General features: G+C 31.7%; 2 protein-coding genes across 5 annotated transcripts; both read right to left on the bottom strand.

Moving 5' to 3' along the window:
• Positions 1-4,422: 4,422 nt before the first annotated feature.
• LOC111708479 (caspase-2) lies at positions 4,423-11,710 on the bottom strand. The gene is made up of 11 exons (XM_023481868.1): positions 11,669-11,710; positions 10,850-10,925; positions 9,987-10,012; positions 9,820-9,920; positions 9,133-9,163; positions 7,998-8,040; positions 7,564-7,654; positions 6,516-6,574; positions 5,089-5,148; positions 4,721-4,771; positions 4,423-4,578 (listed from the first exon to the last, which is right to left on the bottom strand). The coding sequence occupies exons 2-11, from the start codon at positions 10,913-10,915 to the stop codon at positions 4,534-4,536; spliced, it is 573 nt and encodes a 190-aa protein (XP_023337636.1). The 5' UTR covers positions 10,916-10,925; positions 11,669-11,710; the 3' UTR covers positions 4,423-4,533.
• Positions 11,711-11,779: 69 nt separating this feature from the next.
• LOC111708475 (uncharacterized) lies at positions 11,780-19,269 on the bottom strand. Of its 4 annotated transcripts, none has more exons than XM_023481862.1 (8): positions 19,089-19,269; positions 18,617-18,728; positions 17,497-17,564; positions 17,290-17,355; positions 16,480-16,505; positions 16,364-16,425; positions 15,131-15,216; positions 11,780-12,064 (listed from the first exon to the last, which is right to left on the bottom strand). In XM_023481862.1, exons 1-8 carry the CDS (start codon positions 19,115-19,117, stop codon positions 11,911-11,913), a joined length of 603 nt encoding a protein of 200 aa, XP_023337630.1. In that variant the 5' UTR covers positions 19,118-19,269; the 3' UTR covers positions 11,780-11,910. The 4 variants fall into 4 exon arrangements, with proteins under 4 accessions (XP_023337630.1, XP_023337632.1, XP_023337628.1 ...); XM_023481864.1 differs by lacking the exons at positions 18,617-18,728; positions 19,089-19,269 and adding exons at positions 18,317-18,421; positions 18,500-18,609 and having other exon boundaries at positions 17,497-17,584; XM_023481860.1 differs by lacking the exons at positions 18,617-18,728; positions 19,089-19,269 and adding an exon at positions 18,317-18,609 and having other exon boundaries at positions 17,497-17,584.
• Between the last annotated feature and the right edge of the window lie 665 nt (positions 19,270-19,934).

Below are 19,934 nucleotides of genomic sequence, written 5' to 3'. Positions count from 1 at the left end.
CTACACTACACTACACTACACTACACTACACTACACTACACTACACTACACTACACTACACTACTGATTAATTGATTGGTTACTGTATTGATGAACCCTAAGTATTATTAGTAGTATCTAAATTGATCCTCTTGTCTATATCGCAATCAATCTTTCTTTCTAGCGGTCACGTGTTCATTTGTCTATCTTTCAGCGACAAACATAAATACAGATAGATAGATAGATAGATAAAACCAGGGGTGAACACTTAACCCTACTATGCTAACCAGGTTTAGCATGGGTGGGTGGACATAAAAACATTTTGAATTATTTGAAAAATGTGAATTGTGATCCCTGACTCGTGTTTCCATTATTATGGTATGTTTCAGGGAGTTTCAGGGATTTGAGGGGAGATCTTTGAACTATCTGAACATGGAGGCACGTGCACCCCCCTCCTCTCCGCCCACCTTCAGAAGCTTAACCCTAATCTACAGGGTGGTCCTGAAGGAAACTAAAAAATTATTACTTTTAATATTAAAATGCTAACTGCCTCATTGGCCTTTATTTCATGGCAAAAAATAGTTACAGATTCATATTGCTGGAATTCTCCAAACACACCAATTTAATTCATGTATTAAAACATTACTTTAACAATCCCTCTTGTCTGTCAGAAATCTAGTAAAGTGCTCAGAGGCCGAATTTAAAGAATTTAAACCGCGTCACTGAACCGCCAAAACCGGTTCCAGTTAGCGCCGGCTCAAATCTCAAAATACTGAATACAATTTCAATGGAATCAACCATGTTTGAGCCGTGTCTCAAATTTGTGACACAGCAAAAAATAACTTAAATTCGGCCTCTAAAGAATCTTTAAGCCCTAGCGTTATCTTAGAGAACAGTTTTTTACTTTCTTTCTAGAGAAACACAATATATAGAGCAGAAACTTTTAAATTTACAATATTTTAACGAAATTATTTTATTTCCGATTTTAAAACAAATAGTGAATCTTTGCTAGCTTTGTCTCAAATTAAGAATATCTTACCATTAAACATTCGTCTACTTGTTTATAACTCTCTTGTAAGGCCTTTTATTGAATAAGGAATTGTTACTTGGGGAAGGGTTAAATCTATAAACTGCAAAAAATCAGATCTTTGCAAAAAAGGGCAATTAGAGTGGTTAATAATAGTACTTTCAAGGCACATTCAAATCCATTATTTTCAAAACTGAAAGTTCTTAATCTTGATGATAAATACAAAATTAGTGTTCTGACATTTATGCATGTATACTTTAATGATAACCTTCCCTCTTCCTTCCAAAATATGTTTAAGTCTCTAGCAGAATCGAATAGAACAAAATGTTTCCTAGATTATGGAATGCAATTGAAATTGACCTTGAAGAAACTAAATCTGCAAAAATATTTAAACAAAGAGTAATCAATATATATCTTGAGAATTATGAAAGGTTTAAATGCGGAAAACCTAGCTGTATATCGTGTGAATAATTTTTATATAAAAAAAAAATAAAATAACTGAAACTTTATTAGCTTATTTCTGTATCTGTAACTACCATCATTAACACCCAGTATTTTAATTTATCTCTACATAAGAATCCCTCTGATCTCACCCTGCCACAAATCACCTGACAATCTCCTTCCTTCCAATCAACTCCTTACCTATCCAAAAACATAATCTGATATATGTAACCAATTGTATCAATTATATTCAGTATCGTTATTTAACTTAGGGCCAACCACTCAAAACAACCAACCCTGTTTAGGCGGGTCAAAACAATTGGATTGCCTATCTGTAATATCTCATGCTTAGTAGTTGAATAAAAATGTGAATGAAATGTTCCAAATGTAATTTCAAGGTGCCCTCAATGTTGGCAGGCCCTTAAATGCTTTGTATAATCAAGTATGAATTAGATATTAATGTTTTGTTTCTTTAAACTGTTCATTTTACTTTGCGGGTTATCTTTGAAAGTGGCCTGATTTTTTGCTTATAAGAAGCAATGGAGAAATTATCTAAATTAAACATTTGTCAAGCTAGAAAACGACGGTGTATCTTCTATATTTTTGCTCAGATTAAGGTTTCAACTTCAAGGGTACTGTTGTAAATCGGGAATTGTCATCTTTGAATGGAGGGTCAACTGAAATTACTCGTACAGTATCTTAAACACGGTAAAGCCACAGGGAGCCGTAGTACATTTGAATTTCCGAGCCGGGTCAACCTATCCGGTCCCAGTTTGTACTGTAACTAGCTCTATGGACAGGACTAGCTGGTGCAACACTATGTTGACGCGGTCAGACTTTATGCTTCATATAGGTCCAATTTACTTTTACTAAAGAGGCAGAGGTGCATGGAGCATAAACCTGTTAGTGTTAAAATATAATAATTAACCATGAGTTATCAGTTTAAAATTTTATCCTGGTTTATTTGTTTTCTGTCAAAATATCAATGATTATCAGATGTACCAGTCTTCTAGTTTACTTTCACATCTTAATTATATATTGTGATTCATTCATTCAATCATTTATTGATCAACCCTTTACAGTGCATATACAATACATACAGATACAAGGAAGGGATTCATTCAAGCGTTCAAAACTTTATTCAAAACTCAGCAACATGGAGGTTGGAAAGAAATCAATGGAGAACTATCGGAGACCCCTCACATCGAAGACCCCCAGATTTTATTGGAGACCCCAAGCTTTTTATCGGAGACCAATGGGCCTGCAATGCGTATAGGGGGTCTCCAATAAGCAGCTGGGGTCTCCAATGAATATAGGGGGGTTTCCAATGAACAACTGGGGTCTCCAATGAATATAGGGGGTCTCCAATAAACAGCTGGGGTCTCCAATGAAAATCTGAAGGTGTCCGATAGTACTCCAATGATCATGACATCTTCCCGGCTAAATTGTTTTTCTAAAACTGATTAATTTAAGAATTAACATGGACGGTTTGTTTGTGATGTATAGTGCAGTGTAATGTTGGATAGTGGTATCACTTCTCTCCCTATTCATCATTATTTCCGACATCATGGGTTCTGTACTCTTACTCTTATTATTTACAAAATTATGGAATTGGATTGAATTAGAGCTTAAAGAAATCAAATCTGCAAAACCGTTTAAAAGAAAAATTTTCAAAAACTATTTAGATAGTTATGCAAGTTATTTATGTGAAAAAATAACTGTTTTTCATTTGGATAAACTTAGTCTTTACTATCTTCTTCACCCTGTAATTCATAAACATGATTCTAATAATATATGTTACCCTCTGTTACAACCCTTGCGCTGAGTACCCACCCTTTCCCTTATACTTTTTCACCCCCTCCTTACCTTATTCATGATTTATCATCATTGTTTTGTTTAAAATGTACACTGTACACTTACAGTGAATATCCATCTATTTGTTTACAATTTCAATCAAAACAACCAACTCTGGTTAGGCGGGTCCAAACTACATAGTAAATTGTGATTTTTTATTTTTATTATCTCTTGCTTTGTAGTTGAATAAAAATATGAAATGAAATTATCCCTCCATTGCTCCGGTTTAAAATATTTCAAGAAAACTAGAGATTAGTTAAATATACGTAAAAGTGGCTGCAGGTCAAATTAAACATTATTTCTAATTTAATCCTAGGTTGTCTGATTCAGGTTCATAATAATTAAACCGTTTAGATAATTAATCTATTAACACAATTATCTTTATTAATGTATAGTTAACAAGGAAACCAAGTATAGAATTAAAGGTTTTTGAATAATCTTTTTGTTTGTTTATATTCTTGTGATTTTTACATTTTTTTATTTTTTTTTATCGATTTTGATGGTTATTATATCGTTAGAACTGACGAGGGTCAACCCAGACTGAAATATATTTTCAATAAATGTGGAACTAACATCTACTTTTTTACTCTACAGAGGTTTGGTCCATCACCATCACTGAATTCTAAAAGTAGTTATCTATCTATCCATTCCTTCTATCTACCTATAGTAGTTATCTATCTATCGATTCCTTCTATTTACCTATAGTAGTTAACTATCTATCCATTCCTTCTATCTTCCTATAGTAGTTATCTATCTATCCATTCCTTCTATATACTTATAGTAGTTATCTATCTATCCATTCCTACTAACTACCTATAGTAGTTATCTATTCATTCCTTCTATCTACCTATTGTAGTTATTTATCTATCCATTCCTTCTATCTACCTATGTAGTTAACTATCTATCCATTCCTTCTATCTTCCTATAGTAGTTATCTATCTATCCATTCCTTCTATATACTTATAGTAGTTATCTATCTATCCATTCCTTCTATCTACCTATAGTAGTTATCTATCCATTCCTTCTATCTACCTACAGTAGTTATCTATCCATTCCTACTATATACCTACAGTAGATAGTAGTTATCTATCTATCCATTCCTTATATCTATCCTTCTATCTTTATTGTGAAACAATGTGAGTGTTCACTACTGTTTATTTAATAAAATATGTATTACATTTTAAAATTTCTTAAACTATGTTATGCCTATAATATATTTATATAAGGTTCTGCTATAGTAGGCTCGGGTTGAGGTACAACTTCTTAAACAATCGATTCTGAACAAATATAGTTGTTATCATTAGGTTTTAAATAATATTGAAAATATTTATGTTAGAAAAATCGATTATATAAATCATTATAATTTTCAATTGATTACGAAAATGATATAATTTTGAAAACACTTTTAAATTTATTCACCTCAAAAACACAGGTTTCTTTAAAGTCATCTCCAGAATTAAATCTCAAATCCTTTAAATGTAAAATAGTTAATTAGTCCATTTAAAGACGAAAAATATCAAAAGACTATGTTTTTGTACGAATGCTAATCAGTTTGAATAAGAAAATAAGGAATTTTCAGTTTTTTCCATGGTATAAATAGTGTTCATTTCACATAGATATTTAAAATTCTGTAACATGAGGGATTGAAAAAAAAACACGATTCCACTTTTTTATTATTTTTACTAATAAAAATATGGGAAAACTCATACTTTGGAATAATTTGATATTTCTCCAACAAACATAGGAAAATGTTCAAAATTTATCACTTTAATTTCTATCTAATATACCTCTGAAACCAGATACATCAGATCACTTAGCTCAGTATCTTTTGCATGTTCAGCTAAAACCTAGAATAACAAATAATAAGATTTATTTAACAACATTATAGTTTAAACTAAGAGGCTTCTTTTAATTTTATCATTATCAATTGGTTTAAAATTTCAGTTTAACAACTTATTGCAGCACTTTAACTCCATATTCTCAACAGTGCTGTACATGAGTAGCAGTCCTGTAGCAAATATTGTGTAAACATGATATTCTGTAAACCTGCAGTTTGTTGTACATTATTAACAATTTATGTTGTAGACTTATACATAATGACATTATTCATTGGAACTGCATTTTTACTGAATACGTAGCATGATTAGATTAAATCATGTAATATACATGTTTGGAGATAGCTTAACTACGTTATATCTATTCTCGTTAATCTTATAAATACACACATTAAACTTTAACTGTGTGTTCAATACGTAATATGATTGTCTTAATCATGTGATATAGATAGCAATGTAGGAATTGTAATTATGTCCTTTCATGTTAACTTGTGACATGAGATATTTAATAAAGTCAGTTTATAGAGTAACTCTGTACTTATTACTGCGAGAGAGTAATCCTGAAACCCTGTGTTAATATAACCAGGTGGGATCATCCCCATCATTGGGGATCGATAGTATAGCTTGTTGATAGCTAGGCTTGTGTGCTCGTGTGGCATTTAGCGAGTACTGAAACCCTGTGTTGATACATAACCATGTTGGATCGTCCCCATCATTTGGGATTGATATATATAGCTTGTTGATAGCTAGGCTTGTGTCCTTGTGTGCCATTTAGAGCACTGATTGGATAGCTTGTTTTATAGCTACGCTTGTGACCCTGTGGGACATTTAGAGCCGGGATTAATAGCTTATTGGATAGCTACGCTTGAGTCCCGGCCGTGTGGCATTTAGAGTCAGGTGTGTTGAGTCCTGTTTGATAATAGCTTGTTGGAAAGCTACGCTTGTGTCCCTCTATGGCATTTAGAGCCAGGTGGGGTGTGTCCTGTTTGATAACAGCTTGTTGGATTGCTACGCTTGTGCACTGGTGAAATTATTTATTCTGAATATCGTGCTATAGCAGAGTAGTAAACAGTGTTAAACGTAACACATTAATGAACGTGTTTACTCTTCATGCTATTTAATGACATGATAAAGATTTTTTAATCAGAAATAAGTTCACTGCAGCCCTATTCTGTAAACATTGAACAAATATCAATGTATACATTAGAGGGCTAACAGTCTGCTATGTTGTTTGTAAAGATAATCAGAAAGTAAATTTTTCCTTATTTACGTTGCAATAACTGTTCTTTTACCTTGCAATAACTGTTCTTTTACTTAGCAAAAACTATTTTTTACCTTGCACAAACTGTTTTTTTACCGTGAAAAAACTGTTTTTTTACCTTGCAAAAACTGTGAACAAAATGTGTTCCATTTTGTGAATCCCTCAGAGCTACATAGCCTAAAAAACAATGCTATTTGAAGATTATACGTTAAATGTTTTTTTAGATTTCTTAACTCTGCTAACAACTGCAAATTATCTTTTGGCTGATTTTTTATATTTCGAATTTTTGAAGGTTTTTAGGCCATGCAAAGTTTTTGATTTCTGAGTAGAGAACTTTTGAACAGGAAAATGAGTTAAACTTAAATCCTCTTATTTTTTAGTTCTTAGTTTTTTCATGCATTACATCATTTGAATTTTTAACTAATGATAGAGGATTAATCTCTTAGCCAATCTTAGACCAATGAGATATTATCTTTCCACGATAAGCTTATGAGTTCAAATAATTCCATTATTTTAATAGTTTCTAACTCTTGCATGAACAATCATTTTCATGCTTTTCATAAGAGAAGCTTTTTTAATTGACAGCTTATCGTGGTTTGCATGATCTGTGCGTCCATGCTGTTTAAAACCTTTATTTAAACCAAAATTGAAATCGAAAGTCGTCTTCATTGTATTTATGCGACGATTAAGACTGTATTTATCTGGATCTCAGTGCTGGCCCCACAAAGACAACAGTTTGGACCCGTATACGATCTCATAGAACATACAAAACTATTATTTTTTTCCAAGTGGAAGTGTAGCGCAGACAATCAGCATGTCGGAGTTGGTACCTCGAAGTGTAGAGTAGACAATCAGCATGTCGGAGTTGGTACCTGGAAGTGTAGCGTAGACAATCAGCATGTCGGAGTTGGTACCTGGAAGTGCAGCATAGACAATTAGCATGTCGAAGTTGGTACCTGGAAGTGTAGAGTAGACAATCAGCATGTCGGAGTTGGTACCTGGAAGTGCAGCATAGACAATTAGCATGTCGAAGTTGGTACCTGGAAGTGTAGAGTAGACAATCAGCATGTCGGAGTTGGTACCTGGAAGTGTAGTGTAGAGAATCAGCATGTTGGAGTTGGTACCTGGAAGTGTAGCGTAGAGAATCATCATGTCGGAGTTGGTACCTGGAAGTGTAGCATAGACAATCAGCATGTCGGAGTTGGTACCTGGCAGTGTAGCATAGACAATCAGCATGTCGGAGTTAGACACATCTTTCTAAACAATAACTCATGCTTCAATACCGGCCATCAATTGAATTCTCTTTAATAGTGGATTGGATGGGACTGGTTTTTTGGACAAATATTTAATCAACAATTACCCAAATGGCAAAAACTAAATTTACGACACTGATAAGCTGTTTCTGGGATTATAATAAAATAAAAGATTGATTTCTTCAGAAAAAAAATATTAATTTTAGCATCATTTAAAAAAACAGCTTTTACTGCATTAAATTCATTTAAGAAACATATAACACTGTAAAATTATTACAATTACAAGGATATTATGATATATATGAAATGTTTAATGTGTATGTACTTTTTAATTAAGAATTTATAACCTTGGGCTCTACAGGAGGGATAGCAACACTTCTTGACATTCCCCTGTAACAAAATATTATAAAATAAAGCATTGTCATAATAGAAATAGAGATCAACACTTGATCTCCTCTTTTTGTTAATCTGCAGATTAATTTAATCTTTGTTTGATATCCAAGAAAGTGTCTAAAATTCAACCAATCAGTGTGTCATATCAAGCAATCGGTATCCAATCAGTGTGTCGTATCAAGCAATCGGTATCTAATCAGTGTGTCTTATCAAGCAATCGGAATCCAATCAGTGTGTCATATCAAGCAATCGGTATCCAATCAGTGTTTTGTATAAAGAAATCGGTATCCAATCAGTTTGTCGTACCAAGCAATTGGTATCCAATCAGTGTTTCGTATCAAACAATCGGTATCCAATCAGTGTGTCCTATCAAGCAACCGGTATCCAATCAGCGTTTTGTATCAAGAAATCGGTATCTAATCAGTGTTTTGGATCAAGCAATCAGTATCCAATAGTGTTTCGTATCAAGCAATCAGTATCCAATCAGTGTTTCGTATCAAGCAATCGGTATCCAATCAGTGTTTCGTATCAAGCAATCAGTATCCAATAAGTGTTTCGTATCCGGCAATCGGTATCCAATCAGTGTTTCGTATCAAACAATCAGTATCCAATCAGTGTTTCGTATCAAGCAATCGGTATCCAATGCAGCAAGAGTTCCAAGCTCTGATAGCAATGCAGTTGCATGCTTGATCAGATTTTTTTCTTTATTTAGGGCACTTCAGCTAAACTTTTTTAAAACTAAATATTTTTATTTTCAGCTAAACTCATGATTTAATAACAACTTAACAAGCTCGGGTAAACTGCAGAAGTGACAATGCGTAATAATTTTTACGTTCTAAGTGCATATTTACTAATTGCACGTATTATTTATTTAATTCCAATGCATTTAAATGGTATTTCGTGAGTTGAATGTTAGGGGCATTAAAAGCAAAACTACCAAATATGCACAAAATCACAAAATAATCTGCGTAATTGCAAATGAATCACAAATAAGTCATTTGAGATCAAGAAAAAGATAAAAATCAAAACTTTGTTCTGTACAATCAAAGTTCTACATCAAAACAAAAACAATAAAAATAAAACACTTACATTTGTTGGAACATAACAGAATCAGCTTTATCTGAAAACAACAGAAAAAATGTAGAAATTTTAGAATCTGTAATCATCATTATATTCTTAGAATATGATGGCAAGAACAATTGTTTTTTAATTGTTCTTGCCATCATAGGTTAACTTTTACAGAATACAGTTTTGAATCCTTCCTTCCTTGCTAGGGCTTTTGTAAACAACTTAAAAACTAATTCGTTAAAACATGTTAGATTAACATGCTTCAAAAGGTCAATAGCATGTTTATGAAATTAGAGATTTTCAGAATATTATTGAATGTTAAATATCAATACTTTTAATGTTATTTTTTTTTGATTATTTGACTAATTGCTTATACACCATTTCATTTTAAGGTTGAAGGAATTGGACTAAAGGTGACTTTTCAGGAAGTTTTTTATTTTATACATCACAAGCTGAAGGGCGTTGCCCGTGAAAAAAAATTGAAAAAATTATAGAAAAAAAACTTAAAAAAAAATTTTTTTGGAAAAATAATTTCGAAATTATAGCCTATAACACCCCCCGGCCACCCCTGAGTGTCCACAAAAAATTTCAGCCCAATCGGTCCTGCCGTTTTGCCGGGTATAGACAACATAGTTCATTTTCATTTTGTGTCTTATGTAAGGTAATAAATTTTAAAAATAATTGTTTACAGATATTATTTGCAGTAACCTTGAACTACTCCGTAATCAATATCTTGTCCCCTGCAGGCCTGGAACAGGAATAGTTTGGGTTTTCCCCGCAGAGTGTCGCAGTTCTCATTGTTAAACTTCCTTCAACAGAATATTCTTTAGGAAAAAAAGTATAGACTCTTTTTCCTGAATTGGTTTTGAAAATACCTTATGATCTCCTTTTCGATGCATACCTAAACAGTGTACATATGTTAATTTAAAAAGACTCATAATCAGAAAGACATTGAATTTATTTATAATTAAGAAGACGACTTTTCAAACTAATTTAAGAAATTTGATTAATGAAACGAAAATAACAAAATAGCCCTAGTCCTCCCAGTTTTAAAATGTTGTCTGCCTTTATTGTAACGTTTGAAATTACCATTGATGTAAATGTAAAGTCGTCTGATTAACTGTTAATTAATTCCAGGTCTTTCTGGTTATGACTGTAGTAGATAATAATGGTAAGGTGACCCTATGGTAAAAGAAATAAACAATTAAAGTTTCTTAAACGTTTACAAGATCGGCTAATATACGTACAGTGATCGATAGAATAAAGTGGAATGGGGTTGACCTAAATTCAGTGTCAAATCTATTTATTAGACATGTATATTTATATTCATTATAATTACCACTAGCTGAAGGACCCTGCGTTGCCCGTGGAATACAAATTTTAAAAAAAAAATTGCGATTTTTTAGCCTATGAGTGTTTACAAAAAATTTCAGCCCAATCAGTCCAGCCGTTTGGCCGGCTATACGCAACATATATACGAATGTCTTGGTTTATTATATAGATTGTTCTTATAAGTTTAAACTTTCTAAATAAATTTCTTTGTTTTAAAGTATTTTTTTATTTTACACATTTTGGGAATCACTGTACATCTGAACGCAATATATTTATATTATATTATTATTATATTATTATATTATATTTCAAACTATTAATTCGTTAGATCAAATAGTCAAACTTTGAAATAGCAACTTAAAAAAATAAAAAGTTAGAGTTTGAAGCAAGTAATCAGTTGGTTTACTTTCTGAGAATCTGAAGTTATGATAGTTCCTTCTTCTCCATGAGATAGAACACAAACAATCATCATCTCACATTTACTAAAATTAATTTTAAATCAAATTTATTTTTTCCACATCAATATGACACAATTGAGCAAAACATGTACAAGAATTTTGTATCAACTTTTGGGAATTAGCCGAATTAAAAGTTTTCTCTTTTTAAAATGTTCATTCTTTTAAAATCTGTTTATAACGATTTTAAAGCAACAATCAACTTTTTTGACGCTTCACCTTGGATGAAGAGTATCTTGTTAAATCTTTTAATAATCTCAGAAATGTTTGATCTTTAAAAAAATTAAAAAACTTTTGATAGTTTTCGTTTTGAGTTTTGAGAGACTAATTTAAAAATGGAAGAGTTATCAAGGCCCAAGGGTATCAATTAACCCAATGGAAGAGTTATTATTAGTTTCAAGGGTATCAATTAACCCAATGGAAGAGTTATCAAAGCTCAAGGGTATCAATTAACCAATGGAAGAGCTATTACTAAGGTCCAAGGGTATCAATTAACCCAATGGAAGAGTTATTATTAGTTTCAAGGGTATCAATTAACCCAATGGAAGAGTTATTATTAGGTCCAAGGGTATCAATTAACCCAATGGAAGAGTTATCAATACCAAGGGTAATAATTAACCCAATGGAAGAGTTATCAAGGCCCAAGGATACCAATAAAAAAAATGGAAGAGCTAAAATAAAGGAATCAAGAATTGATCCTAAAATTAAAAGCGCCCACATTGGTTTTTGAGATCAAGCGAGATTCTTCTACTGTTTACAAATATTTACCCCCTAGGTCCTTGTCCCGGGTAGTTTCCTGGATAAAAATATTTACCCTANATTTATTCATATTAAAAACGTCCTAGGATTTGTTAAACAAAATTTCGTGGATTTAAAATTTTTTTATGAAAATCGAATTTTGTTGAATTTTTTTGGAGGCTAATTTTGAAATTTTGATCATCCATAAACTTTCCCTGGGGACATGTGCGGTCCCACACAAAAGTTGGGTCCGATCGGATCAGCTGTTTTTCCTTTATTGAATACAAACAATCAGACAATCAGACAGACAGACACCCAAGCAAACTATTATATAAATATTATTACTTGAGATCAAATTTATATTTACTTGGAATCCTAGTTGTTTCAGAAGAGAGTTCAATTTTTCTTCATCCCTACGCGATCCTGTTCTGTCAAAATGAAAATGGATTTATTTACCACCCCGGACTAACCAGAGTGAGAAGCATTTGGTTTCTTTTACTTGAAATCAAACGTATTTTGGTCTATAAATCAACAACCTTTCAGCTTACGGATTTGTTTATCTATACTTTTTCATTCAAAATATAAATGCCGACAAAACAGTACTTGAGAAAAAAAGGCAAACAAATTATGTGTAATGGGTAAAATTATGGTCGAAAGTCACAGCTTTCTAAAATTTAGGAATTAGGTTCTTTCCAGAAAAACTGATTTTCTAATTCCCGACTTCGTAGACCTTTGATATTTCAAACTATAAATTCTGATTGATAGAATGGTCTTAGTTTAAAATATCAAAGGTATACGCCAAAGGTACAGGGATAATAATATTTCAGTTTGTGGCAAAAACTCAATTCCTATTCCAAGTCTATAATTGTCTATTCATCAGACAAATAACATATTTTAGGAATAATTTGGGTAAAACAGTGATAATACAAAAAAGTTATTTTTACATTTTAAACGACAAAAAACTGCAGAAAAATTGTTTCTTTTTTATTTTGATAAATGATAGATTTTTATAGATTAATTTTTCAACAAAAATGTTATTCTTGAATCCTAGAACTAGAAGCTATAATTTCTTTTCCCATGAATGCAAGCAATAGTCTTTTAACATGCTAAGTTTCTTAATTTTAACTTGATTCCCATGTTTATTAATTCCAGGGCGCAACTTTCCCTTTTTGGAAGGGGAGGCGCGGGGGGGGGCGAATATTTTTGTTACAAAGGTAGAGAGTGGCGGGCAACACGGCGGATGAAAGTTGTGTTTAAATCTGAAATTGCTCTACTTTTGATTCTGTGTTCCAACTTTCCAAGGTAATAATGCAAGGAAAGTTAATTGCGGTTGTGTAAACTCTGCGTACATATTAAAACCAGTTCTCTATGGGCGGACTTTGTAAACAAGAATAGATGCATCAGTGGTCGTCTAGTGTCCGAGGAGGATTAAAGCATTTAATTTTGATAATATAATTTTGATAATTCACATAATAGTTTCCTATTACAGAAGATTTCATAGATTATTTTTGTGAAAATCGATTCAATGTCAGGCTGTGGAATCCGTCTTGTGTTTACTTTCCACAAAATTTCAGATGTGCACAAAAAATGCGTACACATCTGAAATAACTTTCCTTGCATTAGTACCTTGCTGTGTTCGATGTTAAATGTACACCGAATTAATCCATGCTTCTGTTGTGATTTTTTAAAATAAACTTCCAACAGCTGCATAGTGCACTTTGTTCAATATTTGTGCGAAGCGGAAAAATATTCATTCTTTCATTGTTTTACATTATCCAATTTTATGAAATATATTTGTATTATTTATCAGTTGGCTGCTTAATCTTATTCACCTTTTAGTCACCTTTTACAGTCTACAGCAGTTTTTTGTAATTCATCCACTAGTCATATTTGTCCACTAAGTCACATAATCGTAGGTCTGTGCAGTCCTAAGTAGTAAGTAGTTCCTGGCAGTACTGGACTATATTTCGTCTGTAAAAGTCTTTATGATCGAAATCCCTTTGTCCTTGTTTGCCAGTACGGGGTTTATTCCTGTTTCGCTCTTATAGTTTGCAAAAGTCCTATTAGTCTGATATAATCCTTTCAATTNGATACACAGGGATACAACTGCAGTAAATACATCGGATACACAGGGATACAACTGCAGTAAATACATCGGATACACAGGGATACAACTGCAGTAAATACATCGGATACACAGGGATACAACTGTAGCAAATAAAACACATACAAATGTTCTAAAACCATTCTGTTAAAATAAAAACAAAACTGTTATAGTTTTCAGCATCTTAGTTTGACTCTTTTTAATTCTTTTTAACAAGAATATTTCATTGAAATTTCTAAAATGTTTGGATGAGCATTGTTCCACAATCATAATTCAGTTAATTATATTTGATCTAAAATCATGTAATGTTCTTAACAAATTAGTTATATGTAGGACAAATAATTTGCAAGACAAAATGTTTTCTGAGCTGAAAACTTGAGACTGAGAAATCCTTAATCCCAATTTTCTTAATTTGAGTATCCATTGGACTCACTTTTGATTTTCTTCTCAACCCGTTCTTTTTTGGATTTAGTACAATAGGATTTAGTGTAGACAAATCAAAAACTGGTTTTTCAAAATTAGAGAGTCCCTCCCGTTTCTGTATATTAATCTTTAATGTCGCCCAAAATTTTAAAAGGAAATGAGTCTTTGCCACAAACTCTGCTTTTCTAAATCCCATATCTTTGGATTCCAATGTCGTAGACCTTAGATATTTCAAACTATGAATTCTGTTAGATCAAATAATATAAGTTTGGAATATTAAAGATTTACGACAATGGATTCCAAAGATAAAGGGATTATAAAATCAGAGTTTGTGACAAAGACTCAGTTCCTTTATCGGCTTCATATACGCGACTCTGATTGGTTGAATTTTATACACTTTTCAGGATACATGGACTAGTTTAGGTTAGTTTCGATATTAAGAAAAAGAGAGGATCAAGCATTAATCTCGATACAAACCATTCTAAAGTTTTCCCCTCAGACAAATAATGTGTAAGACAAATAATGTGTAGGACAAGATATCTTAAAAACAAATAATCTGGCAGACAAATTAATTTTAGGACAAATGATATGTAAGACAAATAATGCGCAGGACAAATAATGTTTAGGACAAAAAATGTGCATGACAAGTGATGTGTAGGGTAAATAATGCACAGGACATATAATGTATAGGCCAAAAAATGTGTAGGACAAATGCAATGTTGTACAAATGATGTTGAGGTCAAATAGTGTTGAGGTCAAATCATCAAGTGATGTGTAAGACAAATAATGTGTAGGACAATTGATGTGTAAAACAAATGATGTGAAGGACAAATAATATGCAGAGAAAATAATGTGTTGGGTAAAAATTGTGTAAAGAATTATATTTTTAAGACAAGTTGTATTTGTGAAGTTTAAACCATTTTTTTGAATTTATATCTTTAAGTTTACACCAAAAATATCTTATAACCTGTTAACTGTGATTTGTCCAACATTTGTCAACTTCTCTACAACTGGGAAATTGAGCTTTTTTCTTTCATTTTCTGTCAATACTTCCTAGTCATGCAAATATAATAACATTAAAGAAATATACGGATAATTTACAAAGGAATTAAGGAAATGAAGTTTAGAAGTTTTAAATACTATATTTAGTGCAAACAAATCTGAGTCTAAAACTAAAGAACGAAAAGTTTTGACTTAAAATGCCACTTTTGACTTAATTTAAACCAGAACTTTAACCGTGAGGTTAAATATTTAAATATTTAACCCTGTGGTTAAATATTTAACTCGCCGAAATCGACGAGTTAAAATCTAAACACAGGGCTAAAATCTTGAAATCCCGCAATCCCTACTTGTCTATAATCATTCAGCGGTAAGCGGTCCGGCATTCAACTAATTACAATATATTTAAAAGTAAAAACCTTGATTTAACCTTTCAAGGTTTAATTTAATAAATTTCTCGTTTTAGATTAATTAATGTTTGCACGTAAACCCAAAATACGGTTGTAACTGGAAATGTGTTCTGTTTTTCGTCACGTGTGACGTAAATAATTTAAAATTTAAAAAACAGCTGATTACCGAATACAGATACTTACGTAATAATTCTCCGTAAATCCTTTTCTCTGATTCAGATTGGTTCAAATTTTTCCCGGGAAATTCAAATTTAAAATTGAGAAAGTTTAATATTTAAGTAGCTATTCATTATTTTACAGGACTTTTAACCTCGAACTTAAAATTCGCGCATTCTTTAGTTTTAGACTCTGTGAAATAAACTTTTAAAACTTCACACTTGTTTCCAAAATTGCTTATAAAACTTAATGACAAAGTTATGAAAGATCAAGAAAAAAGTTTAAAATGTTTTACAAGATAATTTGAAAATGTTTTAATAAGATAATTTTTTAAAAATCATTTAAAACTAAGAAATTTACATACATTTACTTTGCCTTTAAACTCAAAAAGTGAAAAATAACTGTTTACAACACAATTTAGTTTTCAACTTCCCATATCTAAGCAACCTGATGGTGTAAACCTTCGAAATTTTAATATTCAACTATATAATCCAACAAGATGTAAGGTTTGAAGTTTATGGAATAAGTTGGCATAAATATAAAGATTAGAAAATAAGAGTTTGAGGTCAGTAATCAGTCCCTTTACTTGTAAAACCACACCGGGAAAATTTTTTAAATAATTAAAGTTGACTCACCTGATCAGAGTTTACACCAGTACTTAACAAAGTAGATTGTAAACTTTGAACTTTTATCTTTTCTACAATATTAGATAATTTAGTTTTTTTTTAAAATCTAAATTCATCTTTTTTACCTTTGTTAGATGCCGGGTTTTCAACTCTAGAATGTTTTTTTAAACAAAATGACCCCTTAGCATCATTTCAAAAATTTTATTCAAGATATATTTGTAATGTTAACCCTATAAAGGCTGGGGGGGGGGGGGGTTTTAATTTTTGTGTGGCGGGGGGGGGGGGTAGTTCGTGACCCCCCCCCTAGAAAAAGGCCTTGGAAAATAGGTACAGAGTTGAAATGCATGTTCATAGCCCAACTTTTCATGGCCAGCTCAAAGAAAAAAAATTAGAAAGAAAACTTTAATAGATTAGTGGTAAAGGGAGGGAGGTAAAGAAAGGCCAAAAAAGGGTAAAAAAATGAAGAATTTTTTTGTTGTTGTTTTAAGTTAATATTAAATAAAAAATAAAAAAATATATTTTGTTAACAAAAAAAATTAAATTACTATTCATTTAAAGTCTCAAAATTTCACGGTGATGGCGTCAAAAATGAGAGTGCTAGGACAAAAAAAACTACAGGGGGGGGGGGCCAAATGCCCTCCCAGCCTGTTTAGGGTTAAGTAACCCCCTGAATTAAAACAACCATGTCATCGTCATCGATTTACAACGGTACACTGACTCACATTGATCTATATATAGTAATGCAAAATACCCATCAACTGGGCCGATTTTAAAGTGTCACAATGGTAGTTTACCTTTAAACACAAGTTGAAATGTTCTCCAGCCAGGGATATTTTATTTTTACAGCCGCAAAGCGGGTTTTCAAGTCTTAGTGTTGATAAAGTTTTTGGCAAAAGCCCTGTTTTATATTTAACAAATGATTGTATAAAAAATTCCTTGCTTTCAAGTATTCGGTGATTTTTGTCCCAGCTTCTTCATAATCATTGTTAACCAGGATATTTCTAGTCAAGGTTTTTAATTAACATAAAATTTAGAAAACTACTATTAATGATATGAATTGTTTGAATAGTTTTAAATCTTAAATGTTAGAATATTTAAATGAATGTTAGAGTTTTGATTTAGAAAATTCAATGCGTTCCAACCTTAGTTTTTCAATATCCTCTCTTCCGGATTCAAATATCTTGGAAAACGCATACTTAGAAAACTCCTCCTTCAATATAATGGAAATGGCTGAAAAAAGAAAAAAAATGATTTTTTAAACTTAGGCAATATTAGCTTCTTATTCAAATTATATTTATTCAAGAAAGATAAGGTATTACAGTGATAACCAGAAAATAAATGGAAGTGAAATGGGCCTGTTTACACTGCACAATTGCTGTTCCTTATGTGAATTATACTTTATAAAATTATTACTTGATTCGAGAAGTCGTCTTCCAATTTCAGACTTTTCTGGTTATCACCGTATGTAACCGTGGAGTTTTAGGGGGCTGGGAGACATTGCCCCTGACAAATAGAAAAGGTGTTTCTCCGTTAGAATTATTTTGTACACAACTAGAGACAGCTTCTTTATTTCGAATTTTTAAATTGTTAAAAACAAATATTTTGCCTCTTTTTTTAATCCCTGGCCAACCAACTTTATAACTTCTTTTTTTTTGTATTTTTCCTTCAAAGTTGAACGTTAAAAAAAAAGATGTGTCTAAGCTATAAATTTTGGTACTTTTCACTTTCTTATACCTGTAATAAATATCCCCGAGTACTATATCAGGGACCTATATTCCTTCTAATAACTATTATTATCATTTTATGCATATTTCGTCACCAAATAAACATTATCGTTCACGAACCTTGTAAATATATATATGTGCTAATTGGGTGCCCGCTACGCCAGTCACCCTAATTTGACCTGTGACCTTATTATTCAATAAATAATTAGTATAATGTAAAACCTAGCGTTGAATAGACCTGGCTTGAACCCTAGGTAGAGAAGGCAGAAATACAGTGCGTTTTCTGTGAGTAAGATTGATTCGGAAAAACTGGCATCTGACATACCTATTATCTGCCCCACACCTACAATTGTATGATTTTTAAAATGATTTCTCACAATAACATCTTGGATCGGCTGCATTAAGGACATCTAATCTTGACCTGGCAAAGTGTTTGTTTTAAAAGAACAACTGTACTTTTAAATATTTATGAAAGGTCTATCTAATTTTTGATTCATTTTATTCTGAAAAAAAATGTTTAGACCATAATTCCATCTTCCTTGTGCATAGAATTCTTGTTTCTTGACCATTGGTTAAAGGATAGAGAAGGAAGGTTGAGAAGGTTTATCTCCAGGTTTGGAGTAAACTCAACAGTTCTCTCCAGGTACCTCCTATCATACTGCAAAACTCAGGACACTAATCAGCTAAGCTTAAAGGCTTAAAAAGTTTTTTATCAAGACTTTATGATAATGTCATCAGAGATAAAAATAAAGTGTTTCTATATCAAATCTTTAAAAAAGAAAATTTTCAAAATTTCTTTTTGAAATCAAAACATAACAGTTCGTTTAAAAAGACAAGCATTCTTTAAAGAAATACCCAAAAGTTATCAACATCTAAAAGTAGTTCTTTTTTCACAAACAAAAGTTTTTTTTTTTATAAATATCAAAAATTGAACTGTTACAAACGTTGTTACAAACTCTAAAAGTAGGTCTTGAAATATATTTGCAATGAACTGAGAAAAGCATTATTTCCTTATTTCACTTGATTCTTCTTCACCCATAGTTAGACACTGATGGAGTATATGATCAGGCTGTACTGTTTAATATGCAAATTTGTAAAGATAAGGTCAGCAGAACTTTCTACAAAAGTTGAAATGTTCTTTTTTATTTAATAATTGCCTTATCTATGAGTCACAGTGACACTATATTAAGGATTATAATGATAATTTTGCACTTTGAACTTTCTTTTATCAATGTTTTTACATAATTATTCCAACAAAAAAATAATCCAAACTTTATATTTAAAAATTGAAGTTAAGACAAATTTGGATTCGGGATTTAAGTCCTTATAATTAGATAAAAAAACTCAAAAATGTTGTTTACTTTAAAGTATGAAGATGTTTTGAATATTCTAAGTAAAATAATATATATCATAATAATTATATTATAATAAAGCACATTTTGTGTGTGTAATTTTGCATGTAATTAAGGGGCTGAAATAAAAACAACTATCCTGCACTCCAACCTGAGGCTCTATGCCATTTGTCCTACAATCATGTGTCCTACAGGGCGGGGAAAACTTCATTTGTCCTACATAAACATCATTTTGTCTTACGGCTCATTTGTCCCACACCTCACTTGTCCTACGGCTTATTTGTCCTACACCTCATTTGTCCTACAGCTTATTTGTCCTGCAATTCATTTGTCCTATAGATAGGAGATAACATAATTTTTCATACACTTCATTTTTTCTACTTTTTGAACTGTCCTACAGAGGGAAATAAACATCATTTGTCCTACAATCTATTGCACTCTACATTATTTGTCCACCAGAGATGGGATACAATGATTTGTCCTACAATAGAAAAAATCATTTGT

The sequence above is a fragment of the Eurytemora carolleeae genome, unplaced genomic scaffold (genome assembly GCF_000591075.1).
Source record: "Eurytemora carolleeae unplaced genomic scaffold, Eaff_2.0 scaffold873, whole genome shotgun sequence".
NCBI lineage: Eukaryota > Metazoa > Arthropoda > Copepoda > Calanoida > Temoridae > Eurytemora > Eurytemora carolleeae.
The sequence above is the reverse complement of the archived record's forward strand: the minus strand, read 5'-3'. Positions and strand labels throughout refer to the sequence as shown.